We start from the raw sequence: 23909 nt of genomic DNA, 5'->3' as shown, positions 1-23909 counted from the left end.
AGCATCACCTGTTAAACAACGAAGATACATTTCCAAGGTCCGATTAACAATTTCCGTTTGCCCATCGGACTGAGGTCGATATGCCGTAGTGAAACACAATTCTGTTCCCATCAATCTCCACAGCTCTCGCCAAAAAAGACTCCGAAATACTTTATCACGATCAGTCACGATGGTCTCAGGAATACCATGTAAGCGCACAATGTCGCGGAAAAATACTTGTGCTATGGAGCTAGCAGTATAAGGATGACTAAGAGCAATGAAGTGAGCATATTTTGAGAAACGATCTACCACGACTAAGATCACTATCTTCCCAAAAACTTTAGGCAAAGCTTCCACGAAATCCATAGAAATATCCGACCAAACTTGCGTGGGAACCTGAAGTGGTTGTAGCAAGCCACCAGGTTGTAATGTTTCCCACTTGTTTCGCTGGCAAATTTGACACTCCCTCACAAATTCTTGAACAGTCTTCTTCCACCCTTTCCAGTAAAAATCTCGTCGAATTCGATCCATGGTTTTTTGAACCCCCTCATGACCAAAGTTGTGAAATCCGGATACCACGTCGCGGACCAAGGTTGATTCAGGTGAGATATATACTCTGCCCTTAAAAAAAATCAGCCCTTCTCTAGCCTCCCATTCACGAGGAAGCTCTCCTCGTATTACCTTATCACGAATTTCTGTGAGGTGAGGTTTAGTTGCAACTTCAGCTTTTAATCGTTCAAGAATTCTTAAGCCAGACCCTTGTATCGCATAAACCACACATTCTCCCTCAACTTCATTCCCACTCCGTCGTGACCATGCATCTACCGCCTTATTTGATTTGCCTGAACGAAATTCAACTGTAAAGTCAAACCCCAACAACTTACTAATCCAGTGAATTTGTGGTGTTGTTGATAAGCGTTGTTCAAGTATGAACTTAAGACTGTAATGATCAGTTTGTATAATAAACCGTCTTCCCCATAAGTATGGTCGCCAATGAATGACTGCCTTTGCAAGACCAATAAGCTCTCTCTCGTAAGCAGCTAGCTTGTTGTGGCGTTCGGCCAGCTTGCGACTAAAAAATGCTATTGGGTGTCCCTGTTGATGAAATACAGCTCCAATCCCACTTCTCGAAGCATCACATTCCACCACAAAGTCTTTGGTAAAATCTGGCAATGCCAACACCGGTGCTTCGGACAAAGCGTGTTTCAATGTTGTAAATGCTATTTCTGCCTCTTCATTCCAAAGAAACCCTGTTTTCCGTAGAATGTTTGTCAACGGAGTAGCCACAATTCCATAGTCTTGTATAAACTTCCTATAGTAGCCAGACAACCCTAGAAATCCCCTCACAGCTTTTGTAGACATTGGTCGTGGCCAGTCGCGAACGGCGGCAACCTTAGTTGTGTCGACTCTGACTCCATCATAAGAAATAACGTGTCCTAAGTACCCAACTTCGGTCTGTTCAAATGAACACTTGGAACGTTTTAAGAACAACTTATGTCTTCGTAGGAGCTCAAAAACAGTGCGGACGTGTTGTAAATGGTCATCCAAAGTAGTGTTGTAGATAAGAATGTCATCAAAAAATACAAGGACAAATTTTCTGAGTACACCTTGAAACACCGAATTCATGAGGCTTTGGAAGGTTAACAGTGCATTAGAGAGCCCAAAAGGCATCACCAAGAATTCGTAATGCCCATGATGAGTTCGAAATGACTTTTTCCAATGTCCGCTTCAAACATTCGAACTTGGTGATAGCCCGACGTGAGGTCCAGCTTTGTGAAGAAACGTGCTCCGTGTAGCTCATCTAGGAGTTCATCTACGATAGGAATTGGAAATTTATCTTTAACCGTTACCTTGTTCAGTTCCCTGTAATCAATGCAGAATCTCCAAGTCCCATCAGATTTTTTTACCAACAATACCGGGGAAGAAAAAGGAGAAGAGCTTGGCCGAATGACTCCAGTTCTAAGCATTTTCGTGCATTGCTTTTCAATCTCATCTTTTAACAAATGTGGATAGCGGTAAGGTCGAACTGCAACTGGGTTAGTCCCTTGTAGGAGACTGATTCTATGATCACACGATCTCTGCGGTGGAAGCCCCGTTGGCTTAGTAAATAAGTCTCCAAACTCCCGTAACAATCCTTCAAACCCAGCTGATGTTCTTGGAACCAAAACTGATATTGCCTCATGTGCTATCTTTTTTCTCGAGATCTCATCATCATTATCTCCATGGGTTAAAAATATCTTCTCTTCTTCTTCAAACCAATCGGCAAGGGTTTTATTGCTACTGATGGCGTTTAAACTGGTCTCTTGCTCCCTTCTATTGTTTGTTTCACTTTTCCACGTAATCATGGTTCCTTGATGGTCAAATTCTATAGTTCTTGCTGGACCATCCCACATAACACGTCCTAAAGCATTCAACCAACGTATCCCCAACACCACATCAAAGCCACTGAGTGGTATCGCAAAACAGTCAGCCACAAAATGATGCCCTTGGACCGTCATTGCCAGATCTTTACAAAACCCATCAACTTGACATTTACCACCATCTGCTAACGAAACTACTCGTCCTGGTTTTTTCTGCATTGGAATTCCCAATTTTTCAGCCACACTACTTTTGATGAAATTATGTGTGCTTCCCGTGTCTAACAAGATCCAGCCTGTCCCATCGGCAATTTCCGCATTCACCTGAAAAGTTTTGTCATTTTGTTCTCCTTTCATTGCACGTAAAGAGATTTCCATCTCTTCTTCATCAAGCGGTCCGTCCTCTGGCTCCTCTCCAGCCTCAACTGGCCATATGTGGAATAACACCGGTTTACATGCATGACCTGGAGCATATAATTCCTCGCAATTAAAACAAAGTCCCTTGGCTCTCCTTTCCGCCATCTAAGAATTAATAAGCTTCTTCCAGGGAGGCTTTGTATTATTTTGCTTAGAATCGGTTTGCCACTCCTTTGTGACGTCACCCTCTCGGTTTGTTACTCCGCGCTGTCCCACCCCGGTGGGTCTTGTCAAAGGGCCTGAGTAACATGTTATGGGAGCCAAATGTCCGCCAAAAGTCCGAGTTCTTTTGTCTCATTCAATCTTATACTCATTGTCTCTTGTATACTCCATAGCTTCAAAAATAGTTTTTGGCCTCAAATATTCCACCTCTTTCCTCAAGGAGTCAGTTAAGCCTGCACAAAACTGCCAAAGTTGTTGATCTCCCGTCAATTTTGTTTGTCTTCCCAAACACTCCTCAAATTGTTCACAATATTCATCTACCGTGCTGGTGTGTCGTAAGTTACACAGCTCTCCAACAGGATTAACTGCATCTGCTCGCCCAAATCTACTCTTGCAGATCTTCTTAAACTCTGCCCAGCCTAGTCGACGAGCAACGAGTCTCCGCACGTTGTTGTGCCAATTATGTGCCTTTCCTGTTAAAACAAAAGTTGCTTGGCGCACCTTCGCATCATCATTGTATATCCCTTGATCATCGAAATAATCCTCACACTTTTGCAGCCACTCGATGGCATTTGTAGAACCATCATAGGGTGGAAATTCCATCTTGGATGGAGGTACCACGATTTTCTCGTCCCCACTCCTCCCATTAGCGTTTTTATGCACCCTGAAATCACCCTTCAAGGATCCAGCTTTCTCGTCCTCATAATTGTCCCCAATCTGTCTCACAGCCCACTCACCACTACCGTCTGTCAAACGATGCCCACGCTCTCTTCCAACTGAACGTCTTGCCCAAGGACCACCATAATGAGTACTATGATGTTCTCTATTCAGTACACCGCTCTCGGAGTTGCCTGCTTTCAATTTCAGCTTTGATACGGAAGCTGATTTTTTTTCTTCCTCTGTATCGTTATCTCTCAAACCCAAAGTTAGTGACTGGACTGTTTTAGCAAACTCTTCCTTCTCGGCCTTCCTATCTTCTCTGATTTTGGCCTGTTCTTCACTGATTTCTTCAAACATGGACTTAGTTTGCTCTCTCGCCTCCTGCTGGTCTGCACTTGTCATCTCAATAGCAGTTTGTTGTGAAGCCGAAGCATCTTTTAGTTCTTCCATCACAGCCTGCAGCGGACTGAGTTTCTTGTCCATCTCTGAGCTAATTAGCTTCTTGAGTTGCTCGAACTGTGATGTGGACAAAGCTCCTTCTCCCATTGAATCGCTCGGCTCTGATACCAAGATGTTATGAGCCTGAACCTTTGCCGTAGATCTAGTAATCGGACCCGTTGTAAGTTGCCTTAAGTAGCTTAGAAAAAAAAGAACATAATAGCTTAGCTTCCTTTAACCCAAGCCTCTTGCTAGAGAATTATGTTAATGCTGGAAGATATCTTTATTCATGTTTGAGTCCCCTTTTTATAAAGACCCTTACAACCGACTCTAACTGCTAATTAAGTAAAATTGCCAAAACCATAATTGAATCTAAAAAGGAAATAGAAGTAAGTCGGCAAAAGAAGCTTCTCAAGTCTTCTTGTTCCTTTTATGATACTTTTAATCCCATAACGTGTATCAACTAACACTCCTGTTATATCGAAATATAAAATCAAGCAAAAAAAGAATACCATAAGACAAGAGAAATCAGTAAGAAAACTGACCATTCCAGTAGACGCTTTAGACTGCAGCCACTTTGACAACTTTTTATGGGAAGACTTCTTAATGTCAAGTGTGAGACCAGATGGCCTACAAGGTAATACATGGTTTGCCCTGCACCACTCACAGGAAAACATAAGTAAGTCACACTTCGAAAGGAGAAGGAAAACAGACAATTCCAGGTGTTTAGCTTGTCATTTACGGAGTCAAGAGTAACATACAAACATAAACAGAGCTTCAGAGCATAATAAAACAACCCAGTCATAGTCAAAGCCAACAAGGTGAAGCGGGATTGCATATATTTGTAGGTACAACACCAACCCAATACCAGAAAATAGTTGACTTTCCATGTAACTAAAGTATTTAAATGGTGTTCTTACCATAGAGTACTTCCTGGGATGGGTAGGTCCTTCTCCTTTAGAGTTGTATGCAATGCTTGCAAAAGGCATTGGTCAAGAAGGGCATCTACCTCCTCAGGGGAGAGAATATTCTGCTTGTCGGCATTTGCTTCATTAGCAGAAACGTCATCTGTCAAGTTCAGCTCATTCATGGTCCCAACCAAATGTTCTTCAGTATCATTCTTAGCATCCGTAACAGAGGTTGAAGGCCCAAGATTGTTAACATCACCAGATTCATCTTCAATCTCTGTGCTTGTCTGAGGACCAGCTGAAGAGTCTGAGATTTCTTCAACTGAACCCGAAGCAAGGTACGATGGATCCTCCATGACAACATTCTCCATAAAACCAGAGCATTTGGAACATAGTGCCCCTCAGCTGATTCCCTGTGAAACACATCTCCCGCATGTAAAAAAACTAAATTCTTTCAAAGATAACAAAAAAATAAGAGAAAAAAAGCAAGCTGTCGCCAGCATCTCATGTACAAAAGGTCGGTGGCTGTTACTCTTTTGGCGTTTATAAGATAGAAATATAGCTGGAAATCTTGTGTTTTTTCTTGTAGCAACGTTTTGTTCTACGAATCAAATGTCACTTTTCTGTAGTTGAAAAGAATATTACACTATTATACTAAAGAACTTTTCCCTTTCTCTTTGCACTTTATAAGGAACTAGTACGATGGCCCGTGCTATGCACGGACGTAGTATTTGTTACCTAACTAAATATTTTTAATAATTGAATTTTTTTTACGAAAGACTAAACATTTAAGAGAATTTGAGAAAAAATACTTCGATTAGATTTCATGAAAAAACGTTTAAGAGAGGGAGAAAAAAAAAGACAGCTAATATAATTTAGGTGGGATGAGGAGAATAAATACACGTGTAATGGTAAAAGTGTAAAACAAAACACTCTCACTCTCAACTCTTCTTTTCGATAAGTTTGTTTTCATCCGGCAAACTTTAGTTTTGGACTTCTCTCATAATAATATTACCCACGAATCTTGGCGAGTAAGAAAAGAAACAACTGTGTCTGCGATCGGAAACATGATAGATGGTCTAGAGATTTCACACTTCAAACCAGATTCAACGGCTTGATACAAAAATGTTTGAGAACCTTAACGCTGTAGATCTTATGCATGATTCTTCTGTTTTGTTGGTTCTTCCCATGTAACTTTCTCCAAGAGTCCTTATGTCTAACTTTGTTGCTGCCCAAAAAAACAAATACATAAAAGTAGAGATAGTGAGATATACAAAAGAGAAAGAGAGGTATCTGTTTGCAACAGAGAACAAAGAGATTTGAATATTATAAGTGTATATCGAGTCATCTACAAAAGAGATGTATAAAACAAAGGAAAGAAATAAATTCATATGCTTCTTAAAGGAACTTATAAATGTGATTTTGTTTATAAGTCGTAGGAATGGGAAAGTGGTGTATTCTTTTTTTTTTTTTTTTTTTTGAAAAGTGGTGTATTCAAGGCAAAAGGTATATGAGATGAGCAAATGACTTGATTTCTTCAAAAACTTAAACAATCAATAATAGACCACTTGATCAAATATGTGATCATGGATAAGTGAGAACCAAAGGAAAATTAATTGACAGTTACCTTGAGGTAGTAATCACGATTTGCTCCATTGAAGTGGTTCATATATTCTTCAACCGAAAACGTTTCCCACCAAACCATGTATTACAACATGATCAATAATAATTTTTATTTATATTGTCTTTAATCTTTATTTTATGCTAAATAATAATTATTAATTAGCGTAAAATAATTATTAATTAGCGTAAAATAAAATTATTATTACTACACGAGTACATGAGAGACATCATTATTAATTAATAACTAGTACTACACGAGTACATGAGAGACATCATTATTAATTAGCGTAAAATAAATATTAACCACAATAGAAAGAAAATTATTAGAAGTGAAGACTAACAACAATCCCAATGAGAGTTGAGAGAGTGAACAACCAACTCTTATTCTTCAATAAGCCAAGTACTCTCAACATGATCCAAGTAGGTTCGAACATCTAAGTATTCATCAACCATTCCTTCAATCTCAAATCTTCTGAAGTTTGTTGTGGCTGGATTATAATACACCACAAATTTTTGTCCCTCTAACCAACGGTATGGTGCGAAAACAAGTTCTCCTGTTCCAATAGAACCTTTGAAATAAAGTTCCATATCTCCAACGTTTTGTTCCCAACGATGAATCTTGATGCACTCTTCCCGCCATTTCCGTGCGGTTTCATCCAAAACAAATATCTGTAAAACTCTAGTCCCATCCGGTTTATTCACAACATATTCAAAGTCAGTGTCATCCACTAAGGCAATGTTCCCATCATAAATCACAAAATTCCAAAGGCTATAAGCAGATCCATCAGGAAATTCAATGACGGTACTAAACTTTTCAGACCTAACATTGAAGCTCATGACGACCAGAGATCCGTCAAGCCTTAACCTGGCTCCATAGTACAAAACCCCTTCTTTGCACAGTTCGTGAGTAAATGTTGAATGATCATACTGACATGTGATCCCTCTCCAAGGTTCTTCACTTGATTCCACCGTCAACACATGATATTCATTAGTTTCTCGACCTGATATCATCAAGCGTGTCCAACATAACACCTTGAATACATTCGCAGCTTCATCGTATCCGAAAAAACTTTGTACAGCAGCATTTTCATGTGCTTGGTTCTCCGGTAACTTCCGTAACTTTTTCAAACCCGGATTGAAAATCGCAAACTTATTTCGTAACTGAAGACAGATCAAACCTCCGATGGGCGGAGAAAAATGATAAGCCATTGTATCACGAGGAATAAGCAATTGTTGTTCACCAGACGACAACAATGGTTTCTCCTCTTGATAAACAGAATAAAACAACACCTCAGAGTTAGGAAATACGTGCTGATATCCTGCATCTTGATAAACAGAGTGAAACCACGACATATCAAGTTCGGGTGGCTGTGATGCATTTCGACGAAATCGTTCGATCATGAACATCAGTCGAGGCCTTGTCATCGATCGGCTCAAGTAGAGGTTTCGAAATCTTTCCTCAAGTATTATAGATTCCCATTCCTTCGAGACGATGAGGAACGTCACCAAGGGTTTCAGAGGCAACCATGACAGAATCTCCATTCGTAGGTCTACCGGAAGTGATTCTAAATCGAAACTTGAACTGTCCATTCTTGTTTTGTTGTCTAATGATATTATGTTATGTGTTTTGAGATATAAAGCCTTAACACGCTGCAGATGAAGCTCATAATTTGTTACTGAAACGTTCTAATGATATTATGTTATGTGTTTTGAGATATAAAGACTTAAACACGCTGCAGATGTGCTATTTATAAGAGAATCTCATAATTTGTTACTGAAACGTTGTGACGTGTGACTGGGTGGTCACTTGTTGGGTCGTATAACATCTTTACTTTTATATTTCATCCTTAATTTACATTTAAACCCAAAAGGAGAAATGTTTAATTAACACGCTAAAAGCTTACTAAAATTAGCATCGAGTTTATTGGATAACAAAATGTGAAATATTCTCTTTTTCATCGTACACGTTTTTGACAGTTTAATTATTCAAATACAATTGAATCACACGTCAAAATATCGATAACACCTTCACCTCTTTATCAAAAAAAAAAAAGTTTTTCAGTGCACAATTTCAAGATAAAAAAAAGATGTCACACGTCAATACTTACTAATTTATATGACTGAGTAACAGAGATATTTGGTGGCAAACGTGACTTCGAAGGTTTTCTTTCATGGTACACATCTAGTCGTCAATGCACAAAATCAATTCAATTCAAATATACATTAGTAACACGTTTTCCCTTATAAAAAGTTTTCAGTTTTCATTCTAATATTTTGTAACCAATTCTTTCAAATTTCTTGATTTGTTTTTTTTTATCCGATTACTCGTTGAGGATTGTTTGGCATATGTTAGGATTTAAAAATGATGTAATGTTATTATTATAAAGTATACTATTCAAACTCATATTATTATAAAGTATACTATTCAAACTCAAGAGTGTTATTTATTGGTTATAGTAACGTCACATAATTACAAAGTTCAGCCAAACAGTAAAAAGAACAATACACAAAAGCAGAGAATAAAAATTGATCGCTTAAATGTATCATAAACAGTCTTTAGTGCAACTGCGCAAGCAAATTTGGATTAGTTCCTCCTCTGATAAATAATTACGTTTTACAACTCTTCGGTTGAGTGACGCTAACTCAAAATGTTGAATAAACTCTGTTTCATCAAAAGGCTCCCACGGCGTAAGAAACATTATTGTTTAGCATAGATAAAGATTAGGCGGATCTACGTTAGAGAGAGGTGGGGCACGTGCCCCATACTCCGTTTTAAATTTTACTCAGTACATATAGCGTATTAGCTTCTTTAGTTATCTTATATGTTTTCAAGTTCCGTGTATGAACCTGTTATTTGGCTCTTTCTTTTTTGCCTTATCAATTTTATATATGTTTTGTTTAAAGTCCTAATTAATTACTTTAGCCGCTTCATTTTTAGTCTTTTTACCACTGGATGCATTTTTCTTATTCTATTTTTTCTGTTTTCTTAGATAAAACTATATACTTTCTATTTTATTTTTCTATTTCCAGTTTAACTTTTAAAAACTTAATTCATATTTGTACTGTATAGTATACATATAACTTAACTGAAAAATGTTTGTAAAACTAGTAAATTAGTAACATTAAACACAATATTAGTTCATTATTATATTTAGAGTTTAAATTTGTGTGTTATGGTTAGATAAGTAAATTTAAACGTAATACATGTATTTATAGTTTCTTGTGTATTTTAAGTTTGTAATTTCTAATTATTAAATTAAATATATATCTAATATAAGTAACTAAGTATAATTAATAATTATAAACCAATGTAAGCAACACATTCAAAAATTTTGGCTCATTTTTCGATTTCAAAATTTAAAGTTATGAAAAATGTAAGATATAATTTAATGTTGTTAAATATATATTTATTTTACATAAATTTAATATTATTACTTATATGTGTTTGTGCCCCATGCGAAAAAAATTTCTGCATCCGCCACTGGAAAATAGAAATGAAAACTAACAATACCAATAAATTCTGATATTATGTGTTTTAGACAAATTGTGGTTATGATCAAAGAAGACAAAAATGGTATATATTTATAGAAATCTGAGTTTATTACCAACGGTTGTGACTTTAGTTTAACTTGTTGAGATTGTAAAACGCGTACATCTTTAACTTTATTTCATGCTTTCATTATCCAAAACCAAAACAAGAAATCTTAGTTCCACAATTAAGATACTAAAATCTTAGTTTCTCGATGTATCTGAACACAACATACCCAGCGGTTTTGTCCAATTACACAATATGCAATGTGTAACTTTTTTTTTTTGAAATTTTCATTTTTTATTTATTTATCACATATGCATATATAGAATATACTTATCTCTCCTCTCCTCTTTCATCTCATGTACTTCTCTTTTTTCGTTCATAAATTTCTTGGATAAAATTTTTTAAAATATTTCTTCTCAAATATAAAAATATTGATTTATTAGTACAAAAAAAATTATAATATATAATTTTACTAATTAATAGTAAAATAATATAAAATCCGTATCGTAAATTATATTTCTTCAATCAAACAATTTAATGTTTGAGATAGTGAATGTCAAAGTCTAGCACAAGCAATGCAACATTATTGGACACAATTCTTATGACGTATGTATTTTGAAGGAGACTGCCAAAACTCACGTATTTGATAAACCAAAAAGCTCTCATCAAGTTTGAGGATTTCAACTGGATGTGGGAGATTCGTTATTGGATTTGAGGACACAAAGTTTGTTTGGGTCAACAGACAAAAAAAAATGAAGTTAACAATCAAATATTTGATTAAGATTTACTGTCTAAATAATAATAAATCAGCTATGCTAGAGAATCCTTTAATGTATCCTATTAAGATTTACTGTCTATATATGTTGTATATCACTTAGTAAAGTAAATTTGTTGTATAATAATAAATCAGTTTGTTGGTTAAACTTGTTGTATAATAAACACTAGCATAGCAGTTTACATATGTATCCTATTCAAACTTGTTGTATAATATTTCAGATACTGTCTATATATGTTATACTACCAGTTTGTTGTATGATAATAAATCAGCTATGCTAGTGTTTATATAGATTTATACTCAAAAGTTTGAATAAATATATCTGAGTTCAAGAATTTATATTAATAGAAAATATTTTAAATAATCTAAAAAGCACAATTGTTGCTTCGTTTCGCGTGTCATTCTCTCTCGTGAAGACGATTTTCAGATCTAGTTTTTAGGTTTTTTTCTTTGCTCTTCAACGAAGGTGAAGGCCATTCAAAGGGTTCCAGGAGGGAGTAGTTCTTCTTCTCCGTCAGCTGCGGCGGTGTGGAGTAATTCCCATTGATGTAGTCTTGGCTCCAGAGAAGCGGTGGAGGAGATTTGCAGCCGAGCTTTCGGTTTGAAGACGCCGAGAGTTGCTTTGAAGATCCTCTAGGCTCAGCCGTCATCTCTGGAAGTTGTGGCTACGGCGGAATTTGGTGGGGATAAGTGGGTTTCGTTGTTTGTCGAGGTGGTTAGCGGTAGATCCTATGAGATCTTAGATGGCTAATGCGGAGTTCAGAGTCAGAGGGTAAGGTTGAGCCGCCGCCGTCTGATTCTACCGTGTTTGGTATCCACCCGTCCGGATTGAAGAGGAAACGTTCCGGGAATCGATGAGATCTGGATAAGGAGAAACAGGGATAGATCTGGAGGTGTTGGGCTGCTAGGTTGGGACCTAACATCGCGGAACCGGTATGTCAGAGTGGCTAGCTTTCTGGGAGATCTGTGGCAGGTTCGGTGTAACGGAGGATTGAGATCGCTGACAGAAACCGGTCTCTTTTGTATGTGGTGTTCGATCTCTCGTTGCGGCCGCAAAGCTGTGGATCTTGAGACCGCCAGATTTAATGCTCCGGCCGCTCTGCTTCCGACGAGCAGCAGGATCCGAGCTGCTTTTTCCTTTTCCGGCGAGTTTTGTTGTTTTCTATTTTGTAACTGGATCTCCTTTGTCTGGGCCTTGGCCCATGTCCATTTGGGATGTTTATCTATTATTAATAATATATTTTATTTTATTTTTATAAAAAAAAAAGTTAAATTAAAATCTTGCGCGTGTGCGGGTACAAATTCTAGTATAATATATAAACATTTTAAATATGTGTTCAAGTTCAATAATAGCTTTAATTCCTTTGACAAAAAAAAGAATAGCTTTAAATCTAACTAGCTTGGTAACTAATGTACTCCCTCTGTATCATAAATGATGATTTTCTAGTATTTTTGTTGTATCATAAAAAATGATTTTCTGTATACTTTTATCAATTAATGCTAAGAAATTGTAAATTTCAAAAACCATTAAATAAGAATTTAAAAGTTCGATGAAATACTATTGGTTAATAATTATAAAATATCTTATTATAAATAAATAATATACTTATTGCTAAATATTAAATGTTTTTCTTAATTCATGTAAAAATCCTAAAACATCATATATTGTAATACATAGGGAGTATGTTGAAGAATTGTATGTGTTTCTTTAATTATGTGTTCAAGATTAGCTTTAAATATGTGTTCAAGTATAGCTTTAAATATGTGTCATTTAGTTTGGCAACTAATGTATGTATTCAAATATATATTTGGGAATGTGTATCAATAAAAATTAAAAAGAAAGAAATTCAGAAGTCTATATAAAACATTGAAAAGAAAACGATGTTATCAAATAGTGTAAAAAGGTCTTCAAGATCAACATCACTTATATATAATACTAGATAGTAGCCCGTGCTACAGCACGACCAAAATATTTTCATATAACTATATAATTTTAAGTATTTGTACGATATCGGAATAAAATCAAGATATCATATTTCAATTTGGTTTTAATTTGGATTGTTACACGTATATAACCTAGACGTATCTACTTTGGAACGGGAAATACGTCTCTTTCAGTCTTGTCCCATTTTATCATTTTCCATCCCGTCTCCTCTCGTTCGTTCTCTTTTAAATAATGATTCGTTAGATAATATTTTTAATAGAGATTAGATAAGAAATTTAGACGAGATACTTAAATTCTTCTTGAAAATTTAATTTATTTTTATTTATTTAGTTAAAATTATCCAAAAAGAATTACAATTTTATAAAACTCTAACTGTTTAAAAAAATATCAAAATTCTTTAAAGTACTCGTTCCAAAGTGGCTAGTTACTTCACAAAGTCTTCATTTAAATATTTAATTTACATTTAGTTAGTAAAAAATATAATTTTCAAAAACTCTGAAAAATATTTTCAAAAATTCTCAAATATATATTTTGTATGGAATAGTTAGTAATTTATTTGATAATCGATAATTGTGTTGTTTATATAGGAAATGGTGATTAGTAATATTTAACCCGTGAGATATGACACAACAAATTGTTTTGTACATAATCATTTTAAATATATATAATATTTTAATGTGAATGGTGTTAACAAAATAAGAAAATGATGATTACCCTTGTTATAGCACCTAATATTTAAAATTTGTGTTTTAAATTCTCCATTTAGATATATAATTTACAGTTAGTTAGTAAAAAATATAATTCACAAAAACTCTCAAAAAAATTTCAAAAATACTCCAATAATTTATTTTCGAGTTCTATTTGGTTTTGCTATAATTATTTATTAAGTTATATTCAAATTCAACTGAGTTGATATATAAAATCCAAAACTAAGTATTTTGACGTCATATACTAACATATATTGAATGTATATGAGAAATTATTGGATACCAACAAAAAGTTTTTATAACTTGTAAGTTGAAAACAAAAGAAAAAGAAAACCATGATATCCACCATTCAATATCCAATTTGTTTGTATAAATTTGATATGTTACAAACAATTTAAAAAGATTTAATAGACTATAAAGTGAAAAGAAAAAAGAAAAAACAGAGTGTCTCACTCACTCATCTTCTAGCAAACTCACAAATGGCTCCAATCCCTTCACTAAGGTTTGCCTGCAATGCAAACCCAACACACACCACTGTTACAATATTACTAAAAATCTTATAATGAAACCTTTTTTGAAAAAGAAAAAAAAATGGTACTTATCCTTCTGGTTGGTTCCTTTGCAATTGAGAATAGTAGCTTCACATCAAGGTCATACGGAAACCTCACTTCCTCATGAAACACTACAAAAAAAAAAAATCAAGATCACAAAGAAACTTCAGACTCTATCTGAATCCTAAAAGAAAACAATTGATTTGGTGAAGATATGAAACACCTCTTTTGCTAAGTACTGAAGATATGAGAAAGGTGAGAAAGACAGAGTGACTTGGTTGCAAAACCTAGTGACTTATCTATAGAATGACTCAATTAGAGTCTGAAGGTTCCTCCAACGAACGTTTACGTGCAATCACATATCTTGTGAACTTTTAAAGCATGAACTAAACATCAACTTAGACAACCAAAACGTAAGAAATAGAACATAAGAAAACAGTGGTTCAAGAACATAAGCAAAAGATGAATTCAAACTTATAAGAACTTAGTACGAAAATAGATATGTCTTGTGTAGCTCATCTACCCCATAGAAGAGTTTCCAACAAAATAATATAAAAGAATATTTAAGTCTGTAACACACCTTTTCAATGTACGGTTTAAATATTAGAAGCAAACATGTGGAATACTCTTGAGCATATATATAGCCACTGCACCAACAGCTTCTGCATAAAGCAACATTGAGGATAAAAAACAGTAGATTATATTCATAAGAATAGTAGATCAAAGTGACTATTATTAAATATGAATTATTAAAAGGGTCACAGAAAAACCAGCATTAAATAACCAAAAGATGAAAACTCAGTTGTGATATCTTGTCAATCTCATTATGAGTCTTTCATTCTAAAGACTCGAGCAACTATAACACTTTCATTAGTTTAAGCCCTTGAAAACTCAAAAAGGCTAATATAAGAAAACAAAGGTTCATTGAACCGTTTCTTAAACTCATTAAGTTTATAAGCTTAAGAGAGAAAGATATGTACCTCTCTATCTCTGGTTTGTGTTTAGAGCTAAACAAAAACAAACATCACTCCAGCTTCCAAAATCTGTCCACAAATACATGAAAGTGATTAAAAAATATTACACTCTCTTGATATTACAGTCTCTAGATATATAAACGATGGCCAATAGAATCACATTATTTGGTGAAGAGTCATCATAAAACGGTGGCCAATCAATGCAAGTGCTTATTAATTTTTTTTTAAAAAGAAACAATCAGTAGAAGCTCGTCAATAGAAAAGAAAATAAACTTGAACATCAACTGCAAGAGTCGTACGTAGCTACTACAACTAACAAATACAATCAAAGAAAAAAAGAAAGAGTGGAAGAAATGATGGCTGCTTAAACATAAGGAGAAGAAAACATAAACCGTTTACTGTATGGCCCGGTTAGATGCTCTGCGATCTGGTTTGATTGGCAGTTGCAACTCCATCAATAGTATTCTGAAACCCACGGAGGACATTTGAACTTAACTTCGTAGTGCCTCTTACTGTATCGATTTACGCAACAAAAATAAGAACAAAAAAAAACGTGGAGCAGCAACAAAAAAGGAAAGAGGTTGTACGACTTACAATGAGCAGTAACGCTAAATGTTTTAAAGTCAGGGGTAAGATGGAGGGAAAGAGAACAAAAGACAGAGCTTGTTCCGACAAAAGAAATTAACAAATAAGGTCCATGTTGGGGATAGATGCCACAGACCTTGGAGTAACCAAAATCACAGATCTTGAGACGTGGAGCAGGACTTCCATCCAAGAGGGTATTTTCTCTGTGGCATATTTGCTATGACAATTAAGGAAACAATTATGAGTACACTCACGAAGATAGATACCTGTCAAGTTAAAAATAAAAACTGCATAAGCCAATTTCATTCCAGTTACCATAGCGTGGCAATAGCTAACTCCAGATATAAGCTGCTGGAAAAAGTATCTTGCCTGTAAAAACAAAGATGCACACAACAAAAAAAAGCTATCATAATCAGACTCCGAGAAGCACAACACATATTTCCTTTTGTTTCCTATTCTACATATTGTACTAATTTCCTTTACTCTCAATCAATCTATCACAGACCAATCTAGAAATTGATCAACTGAGTACACAAACCATTATGACAAAGAGAAGCAAGAGCGGTCACCTCATCCTCACTGAACCTTCCAGCGGTACATATACGCTCAAATAGCTCACCACCAGCAGCATATTCCATAGCAATGGCGATATGAGTTGGTGTCAAAACCACCTGAAAAAAAAAAAAAAAAACTTAAATTTAAAATCATTGCCACATACCTATGAAGCAGCTATAGAGGCACACAGTTACTAACCTCCTTAAAGCGCGGATGATATTAGGATGACGAAGTGCTCTATGATTATTAATCTCTCTCGCCACGTTCTCATCAATCTATATCAATTCACCTAAAAAACCACGTTGCCATGTATACCCGCCATCGTTGACAGAAACAATGACTATGAAATGGTCATGAACAGAAGAATTGGATTTGATGTAGAATCAAAAGAGAGATTAGGGTTTAGAAGGAACAAAGAGATTGAGAAGAAAAAAGAGGCAACAAATAACCCGCCGAATCCACCAGAGAGATAATTCGTGTTTAATTTCGCTGATCAAAAGCTGTTGTGTGATGAGCTCTGCAAAAGAATTGGAAGACGGCGAGAGAGACCACAGAGAGAAAAACCCTTTTTAGGTTTTGTTTTTTAAACCGATGGATATGATCAAAATGAATCAACGGTTATGATTTAATGAAAAAGATCCAAAATAATAAAAACGGGTCTGTCAGACCCGCGTCTTTATCCGTTTACATGGGTGGGAAAATTTCATTTGTACCCTTCTTAAAAATCGAATATTTGGTCATAACTCCAATGACATATCCTTGTAATTTCATACAAAACAAAAATTTATTAATTAAACGACTTTACAAATAACAGTAGGGATGTAAGAAATCAGTTTTTATCCATATATTCATACTATCAATGTTCTTATTGGACATAGATTTCTCTTAATGCTGATTTTGATTTCTCTTTATCTATTCATACTATCAATGTTTCTTAAAAAAAAGATTTATAATGAAACTGAATATATATTCTAACAAATACTTATTGCATCCTCTAGCAACATAAATAATGGGAGCCAAGATACTTTCACCTCTTGTGTCTTAATTGTGTTTGCTCTCATATTTCTACCCATGATTTCATGTAATGTACATATATATTTTATTCCAATTTAAATAACAGTCTTCTGAGTTTTTACTTGTTGATTTAGAGCTGTTTCATTAAATACTCTCGATCTTTTGGTGGGTACGCTTAGTTTCGACATTGGCAACTCGATTTGCAATGCCAATGTCAATGTATCTTATAGACTAGATCAGATTACCCCAATTGGTTGGTATATATATGTGTAGAATGAGTTTCCAAATTACGAGTGACAATAAGTGCAACCTTTTTTGGACTTATATCATAGAATCAGACACTCATTTTATACACATTACACCCGAAAAAATAGTGGATTTTTTTGAATTATATGTTGCACCTATCGTAACCCGAAAACCAAGAGGGCTCAACAAGATTTGAAAACTCGGTTTCTTTTTTGTAAATCGGCTCAAACTCATCTCTCCATTGCTGTTCACCTTCATTTGCCGATGGTTCCACGGCTTGATCACATTTGGTAGGGCATTTATTGTGGATATGAGATTGTGGGACAAGTTGGTTAAGAGTGTTGATTTCGTCTTCATGTTTCCTCTTCAGATTGTCAATCTGTTTATATGCTTTTGCAGCTTCGTACTCTGCATTCATCGCTCGTTTCTGTTGACACAAGCCAAAGAGATTATTTACTACAGAATCAATTAAAATTTGGGGAATGAGATCCGAAATGTTTAGAAAATGTACCAATGCAACTGTCAATCCTTCTTCAGCTTCTTTAAGCCGAACAAGTAACTCTCCAGCTGCTGGAGACTTTTGTTCTCATCCCTCAAGTATTGTCTCTCCTTATCTCTTTCTATCTTTAAGGCCGAAATTTCTGCTGCAAGTGCATTTATGAATCTGGAATCTGCTCCTTTGACTCCGGCTTTTGCAGCTGCCTTTTTAACATCATCTATTCCTTCTTGAATCCGTCTATGTCTTGCAAGCAATTGCATATGCTTTTCTTCTAGGTCTGCATATTGTTCAAGCATATGTGCATGGCCATCTGCATTGCTTCTTTCAACTCTTCCGCACATCTTTTCTCAATTCCAAGTTCATGTTTCTGCTTATTCATCAGCACCTTCCTGGCATCAAGCTCTATTCTTAATTCCTCGGCGAGAGAAATCCATTTGGTCTCTGCCTCAGTCCAACGAAGTCTTTCCTGTTCTAATGTCTTCTCAAGACTCTCGTCCTGTGATTCAGGGATAGCGTTCACTGGGGGAGCTTGGGTTGAAAGCTTAAGCAGGGAACACTTTTTGCGTGCTGATGTAAGAGACGGGTCAATGTAACATTGTAGACGCATCTTTAAATCCTGAATCTCTTCCAATAACACTTCTCTTTCTCCCATATCACCATAAAAGTTCCTGAAACTCTCAACCTCTTCTTGCGCTCTTTCCAACTCTATCCTAGTTTGCAGCTCTTCAGGATGATTCTGATACATGCCCTTTAACAGCTGCAAATTATATTTCAGAAAAAGCTGTTGGAATATAGTCAAATTACCTTCTAACAAACGAGAACCCACAATTACCTTATGTTCATGCAAGAGAGCTGAAAATTCTTCATCTAGAAAATCCTCCTTAGATAATACACCATCCATTAGACTTTCCGGGCGAATAATCTTGTCTTCCCTTGTTTGTCCTATGATGGCATTGCACTCCCTCTCATGTTTGTATTATTGTACCTGTTACACGATTTGGACCAAGTTATAATCGAGGAGACAGTTATAAAGCTTCTCTTGGCATGTAGAGCATAGAACGATAAAATGAGAACAAACGCAAGTATCACCCCAGTCGGTTAAGTTGGGATATCTCAGAGGCTTGTTTAGTGCAGAACTCTTCTAGAGCCATTTCCCTCCTGATAGATCCTGCTAGAACCTTTTCCACTGCCTGTAAAGAGAAAACATCATTCCGTTAGAGGTACACAACATATGAATGTCGAAACATTAAAAATCTTGAATAGGTAATCTATTTCAGATAAAAAGTCATTGTTTTTACTTTGGGAACTGGGCTCTTGGGATTTTCTGTCACTTCCGAGTTGTCAACAGGTACTAACTGGAGATTTGGCATCTCACGCATTTGCTGGCCATCAAATTCTTCTCTGCATTTGCATTTACTACACAGAAATTCTTTTGTATTCTCCTCTGACATTGCATCAGCTTCGAGAAAGGTCTGCACACCCACATCAGTCTTACTAATAAAGGTTGAAGGCTTACTATCTGGAGCTTTGATGGAAAACCTGAAAGTCGATCGTCTTTGAGCTGTACTTTGGCAATATAACTCAAGATGTTCGATTCCTTTGTGGAGGCTAGCTGCCAAATGCTCAGTCCGTACTGGAATAATTTTACTCTTCTGTGTAGTGGACAAAGAAGTAGAACAGTTAATTCTCTTTCTGGATGTAGACGAAGATGGGTCCACAGCTTCTGTAACTAGTTCACCTCCTTCAGTATCCTTCTGAGATGATGTTGACATTTCTGATGTCTTCAAGCTTTTCCTGCTATTTCTAATCGTGGGAGACACACTCAGTGTGGGAGATTTTAATACAGGAGGCATGCCAAATGGTTCTATACAAAGACTAGGAGATGAAGAATTTACTAATCCATCAGCTATTAATATATTTGCAGACGCGTCTTCTTGAACCAAGTCAGGGCATGATGGCATATCCTACGTCTCTTTCAATGAAGAACGAAGAGCATCCTTGACTGAAAGAAGCTGAATATCAGAGTCGTGATCCACAACTTGCAAGGGGGTCTTAATCTGATCTGTTGTGATGTCGATCTCTGTTTCAGTTCTCACATTATCCACTGTCTCTGGTTCATAGTTCCATGAATGGCAACAAGTATCCTCCATGGCAACATTTGTGTCCTCAGTAAGCCGCTTTTCTATGGATTTCCCATCAAACGAATGCATACTCTTTACTCTGTTCATATCAGTATTGATCCCCTCGGAAGCTGGAGATGATTGCAAACCCACTTCAACACAAAGTCTTTCAATAGCAGCATCATCAATTTCCATCTCAATATCTCCATCATTATCTTCATGAGGTAAGGACCTTGGATAACCCAGACCAAAACTTCTTAATAAATTCAAACTTCTACGTGCATTCCAAGCACTGGAATAAGCTACATTTGGGTTGGTTGGATTATTTTTATCATCCTTCATTCTTTGTAGTTCATCCTGCCCAATTTATCCATTTAAAGTTAAAAGTCATATTCACATTATATATATATGTAAAAGTGAATAATATTCATATATGTTGTGATGTAAAAGAATGCGTACCTTCAGCTGGCTTATCACTCCACGTAAGAAATTTACATCATCCTGCATCACTTCATTGACAACAGCTTTATTCTGTATTGCCTTTGCACGATGAGCAAATCTCAAGGTGCTGAAGGTTTCGCTCCTGCAACTGCAATTTTCATAAATACTCAGTATTCCAGATGATGGAGATAAAAGAATTCCTGAAGTGGAAATAAGGATTCTGCATTACCTTTGTGAAGGAGAAATTGCACAAACCATTGCTAACTTTGCATTTCCACCAAGAGACTCTTGCAACAAAAATGTTAATCTGGAATCTCTATACGGTATATGCCTTGGCTTCCCTGTTTGAGAAATCGCTGCGAGGATGTTAATCAAGTTCCTGCATATAACAAATTTGTATGGTAAACATGTAGTTAAGAATTTCAGCTTCTGGAAAAATATCCAGAAACTGAAAGGACTAGGATTTGAAGACTTCAAACTTAAACTAATTATAAACTTCAGGGAAGCCTTAAAGCACTTTAGTTGGACATCAGCAAAAGGTTGAAGGATATACAATAAATCCACTTTGATAATACAATCAGTTTGCTCTTCCTACAGTGTTGCCCTTCCATGGAGGGATAGTTGTTACAATATTAAATATCACATAGCATTGCTTACAAGACACAAGAACCTCATAAGCTACTACTATCACATTTCAAATTATTTTCCATTATCCCAAAGTGTCAGTTCTTTATAATCAAAAACTAGATTTCTAATGCCCGCTGCAGTATCAAAAACTAGAAAACACAAGAACAGCAGAAGCTACTACCATCATAAGACACAAGAACCTCATAAACTACAACCAAAACATTTCAAATTATTCTCCATTAACCCAAATTTTCAGTTATTTATAATCAAAAACTAGATTTCTAGTGCCCGCTGCAGTATCAAAAACTAGAAGACACAGAGACAGCAGAAGCTAAGTGTCAGTTCTATAGTGCATTATGCAGTTTAAACAGGAAAAAAACGAAAATTCCATGCTAAATGAGTTCCACAAAGATATATATATATATATATATATATATGGAGACTACTCTGAATCATACCCAAGCTGAGAGAGCGATCAATTGATATTTCCAGCTTCCTTCAGACGTTCTCCTGCTGCAGCAGTTAATTTTTGTCGCTCAGAACCAGCCAGATCAACAAGGTTTATTCGGCTTGTCTTAAAGCTGCTTAGCCCATCTGCACTCTGTAACAAGTACATTCAAGCAAAGTCAAACATCTGTTCCATCAGACGTACATACTAATCTATAGATTAGAAAAAGTTGATAGCATCTCAACTTGACAGATTCTTCTGAAAATCCAGTTATATGAACAATTTAATGTGTAAGAGTAGCCTACTTTGCAACGAAGTTCAACAACACAAGTAAATACGCAATGTGATCTTGAACTCTCTACATTTACACTCGTTGCAGCAGTCCGTCGATTTCCCAAACCCTACACCGGTTTCAGACACAAGTATAACTATCAATTTTACTTTTTTAGTGAATACTTTATCTCGACCATCTGATATATTTTGCCAAATTAAGAATACTAAATTCTGTATAAAAATCTTCAAAAAGCTTTTTGTGATATTAATTTACGCAGCATCACTTACAGAACCCAGTAGCACTGTTCACTATAATATGTGGACATCTCTTCTTTCGAGACAAGTTTTCACATTGCTTCTTTAAAACTTCAGAGAATTACAAGGATATGATACCTGAAACTGGTGTTCTTGTGTACTTTTTAGAAACATTGCAAGTCAAACTGGAATTAGTGTGCAGAGAGAAACCAAAAAGTATACAAACCTTGATCAGAAGCTTTGACACGTCTGTCAAGTTTTTCACGTATTCCTCAGTCAGATTTTCAACATAAACACCTGACTTGACATCTTCTCTAATCTGGTGACACATTAATGAAAAAAGATGAACATATTTTTGTTTCCTTAAGTATATAAAACAAGCTGAATCTGAAAGTTCCTTTTACCATCAGGTTTTTTCTGGCTCGGATCTAGTAGGTCTGTTATTTGCTCGTTGTAAATTTGAAGCAGAAAAAGAAAACAACATTTATATAGTAACTCTTTAAAATGAAACATTCACACACCATCGAAACTAAAGTAATGCATCCAGTCACTGAACCTCGAGTAATGAACAGCGGCACTGGTAATTGAGTTGCTTTTCAGCATGCTTGACTTGTTCCTGCAAACCAAAAAGAAACAAAAGGAGTCTACTTCTGAATGTGCTAAACATTACACAAGTTCAAAACAAAACTAAACAAAACCAGGCATCACCTCTTTGATTCGGGCAAACAAACGTTAAAAGACACGTGGGGTCAAACCTCTTTGGTCACTGCTGAGGTGTTCCTCCAACAATCCATTCACAGGACCCCACATGGTATATGTTTTCCCGCTACCAGTCTGATGGTAACAATATCATGATCAATAGCATTTACAAGTTACAATCAAACAATACAAGAAATAGAACTCTGCCTGAAAGGAAAACTTTAGAAAATCAAAATTACTTGTCGTAGGCAAATACAGAACTGTTAAATCCAGATAGACAATTTTCAACAAGAGGGGCTCTCACAAGCTGAAACATTTTTTCCTGAGAAAGAAGAAAATACAAAGTTAGAAATTCGTAAGCATACGATGACATAGCATACTGAAAAACCAAGAATATATCTTGCCTGTGTCGACTCTGGATCAGCAATTGAGTCGAATGTGAAAGTATTCCCACTAATTGTGAGGGAATCTTTGAAAATTTTTTGTACTATCATATCCCCTTCTTCGCCTTTGGTTAGAGGCTTCATTCTAACTATGACCTGAAAGTTGAATCTCAATTTGATCACCTTATCTTCGCAATTATAATGTTAGGATATGCAATTCACACTTAGCTAAGTTGTATCCCGTTTCTCAGAGAAACAAAATCAAATTCACCAAGTTTCTAATTCTCTACCCTTCTCCAATTAGAAACCTAACCCCAAATCTAGCAAGTACAAAATCTTCAATTGGGTGAAATTATAGATATGTCTAATTAGGGATTTGCCTCGAAATCGCCTAACTATAACCAAAGGGTGACAATAGTACCTTGAAACCGGAGTCTGAAAACCTAGTCTCCGTCGTAGCTTCCGCACTAAGTTTACGTTTGAGAGGATTAGACGGCGGCGGGCGTGGTGGCAAAGGACTATTCAGTTTCATCGACCTATGGTCAGGTGTCGACGAGTTCTGGTCGAGAGGAGGAGCATTTTCTTTGGCGGATTTTAATTTGCGTGGACGTGGAGGCCTCGACTTGGACATACTAGGGTTTTTCGGCGAGTGTGGTTCTCCGCCATCGCGTAAGGTGGCGTTTCTTGGTAACATGGACTGCTTCTTCATCTCCGCCGTGAAATCTACAATTAG

At 36.0% G+C, this 23909-nt stretch overlaps 2 protein-coding genes and 2 pseudogenes across 15 annotated transcripts; all 4 read right to left on the bottom strand.

Moving 5' to 3' along the window:
- Positions 1–3047: 3047 nt before the first annotated feature.
- Positions 3048–4121, bottom strand: LOC147936125 (uncharacterized). Its single transcript, XM_087469750.1, has one exon. It carries the CDS (start codon positions 4119–4121, stop codon positions 3048–3050), a length of 1074 nt encoding a protein of 357 aa, XP_087325876.1.
- A 2804-nt stretch (positions 4122–6925) lies between these two features.
- Positions 6926–8134, bottom strand: LOC147936124 (putative F-box protein At1g70970 pseudogene; annotated as a pseudogene).
- A 5698-nt stretch (positions 8135–13832) lies between these two features.
- LOC104719039 (serine/threonine-protein kinase SRK2B-like) lies at positions 13833–16770 on the bottom strand. 14 transcript variants are annotated; one of them, XM_087469756.1, is made up of 9 exons: positions 16370–16770; positions 16186–16287; positions 15932–15985; positions 15626–15833; positions 15424–15543; positions 15038–15100; positions 14638–14719; positions 14105–14188; positions 13833–14014 (listed from the first exon to the last, which is right to left on the bottom strand). In XM_087469756.1, the coding sequence occupies exons 2-5, from the start codon at positions 16252–16254 to the stop codon at positions 15443–15445; spliced, it is 432 nt and encodes a 143-aa protein (XP_087325882.1). In that variant the 5' UTR covers positions 16255–16287; positions 16370–16770; the 3' UTR covers positions 13833–14014; positions 14105–14188; positions 14638–14719; positions 15038–15100; positions 15424–15442. The 14 variants fall into 14 exon arrangements, 10 of the variants coding, with proteins under 10 accessions (XP_087325882.1, XP_087325883.1, XP_087325879.1 ...); XM_087469757.1 differs by having other exon boundaries at positions 15431–15543; XM_087469753.1 differs by having other exon boundaries at positions 15038–15543.
- Positions 16771–17573: 803 nt separating this feature from the next.
- Positions 17574–23885, bottom strand: LOC104719038 (kinesin-like protein KIN-12A; annotated as a pseudogene).
- Between the last annotated feature and the right edge of the window lie 24 nt (positions 23886–23909).

This window comes from Camelina sativa, chromosome 10 (assembly GCF_030686135.1).
Source record: "Camelina sativa cultivar CO46 ecotype springtype chromosome 10, ASM3068613v1".
NCBI lineage: Eukaryota > Viridiplantae > Streptophyta > Magnoliopsida > Brassicales > Brassicaceae > Camelina > Camelina sativa.
Note: the sequence above shows the minus strand (reverse complement) of the source record. Positions and strands in the feature narration are given on the sequence as shown.

Excerpts from the sequence above, each read along its gene's own strand:
- LOC104719039 (XM_087469752.1), bottom strand. The coding sequence starts at position 16,254 with ATGGAATATGCTGCTGGTGGTGAGCTATTTGAGCGTATATGTACCGCT. Across the intron at positions 15,986-16,185 it reads GAAGGTTCAGTGAGGATGAG|GCAAGATACTTTTTCCAGCA; the intron begins GTGACCGCTCTT and ends TTGTTTTTACAG. Across the intron at positions 15,544-15,625 it reads ATTTAGCGTTACTGCTCATT|TAAGAGGCACTACGAAGTTA; the intron begins GTAAGTCGTACA and ends AAATCGATACAG.
- LOC147936125 (XM_087469750.1), bottom strand. The coding sequence starts at position 4,121 with ATGGGAGAAGGAGCTTTGTCCACATCACAGTTCGAGCAACTCAAGAAG.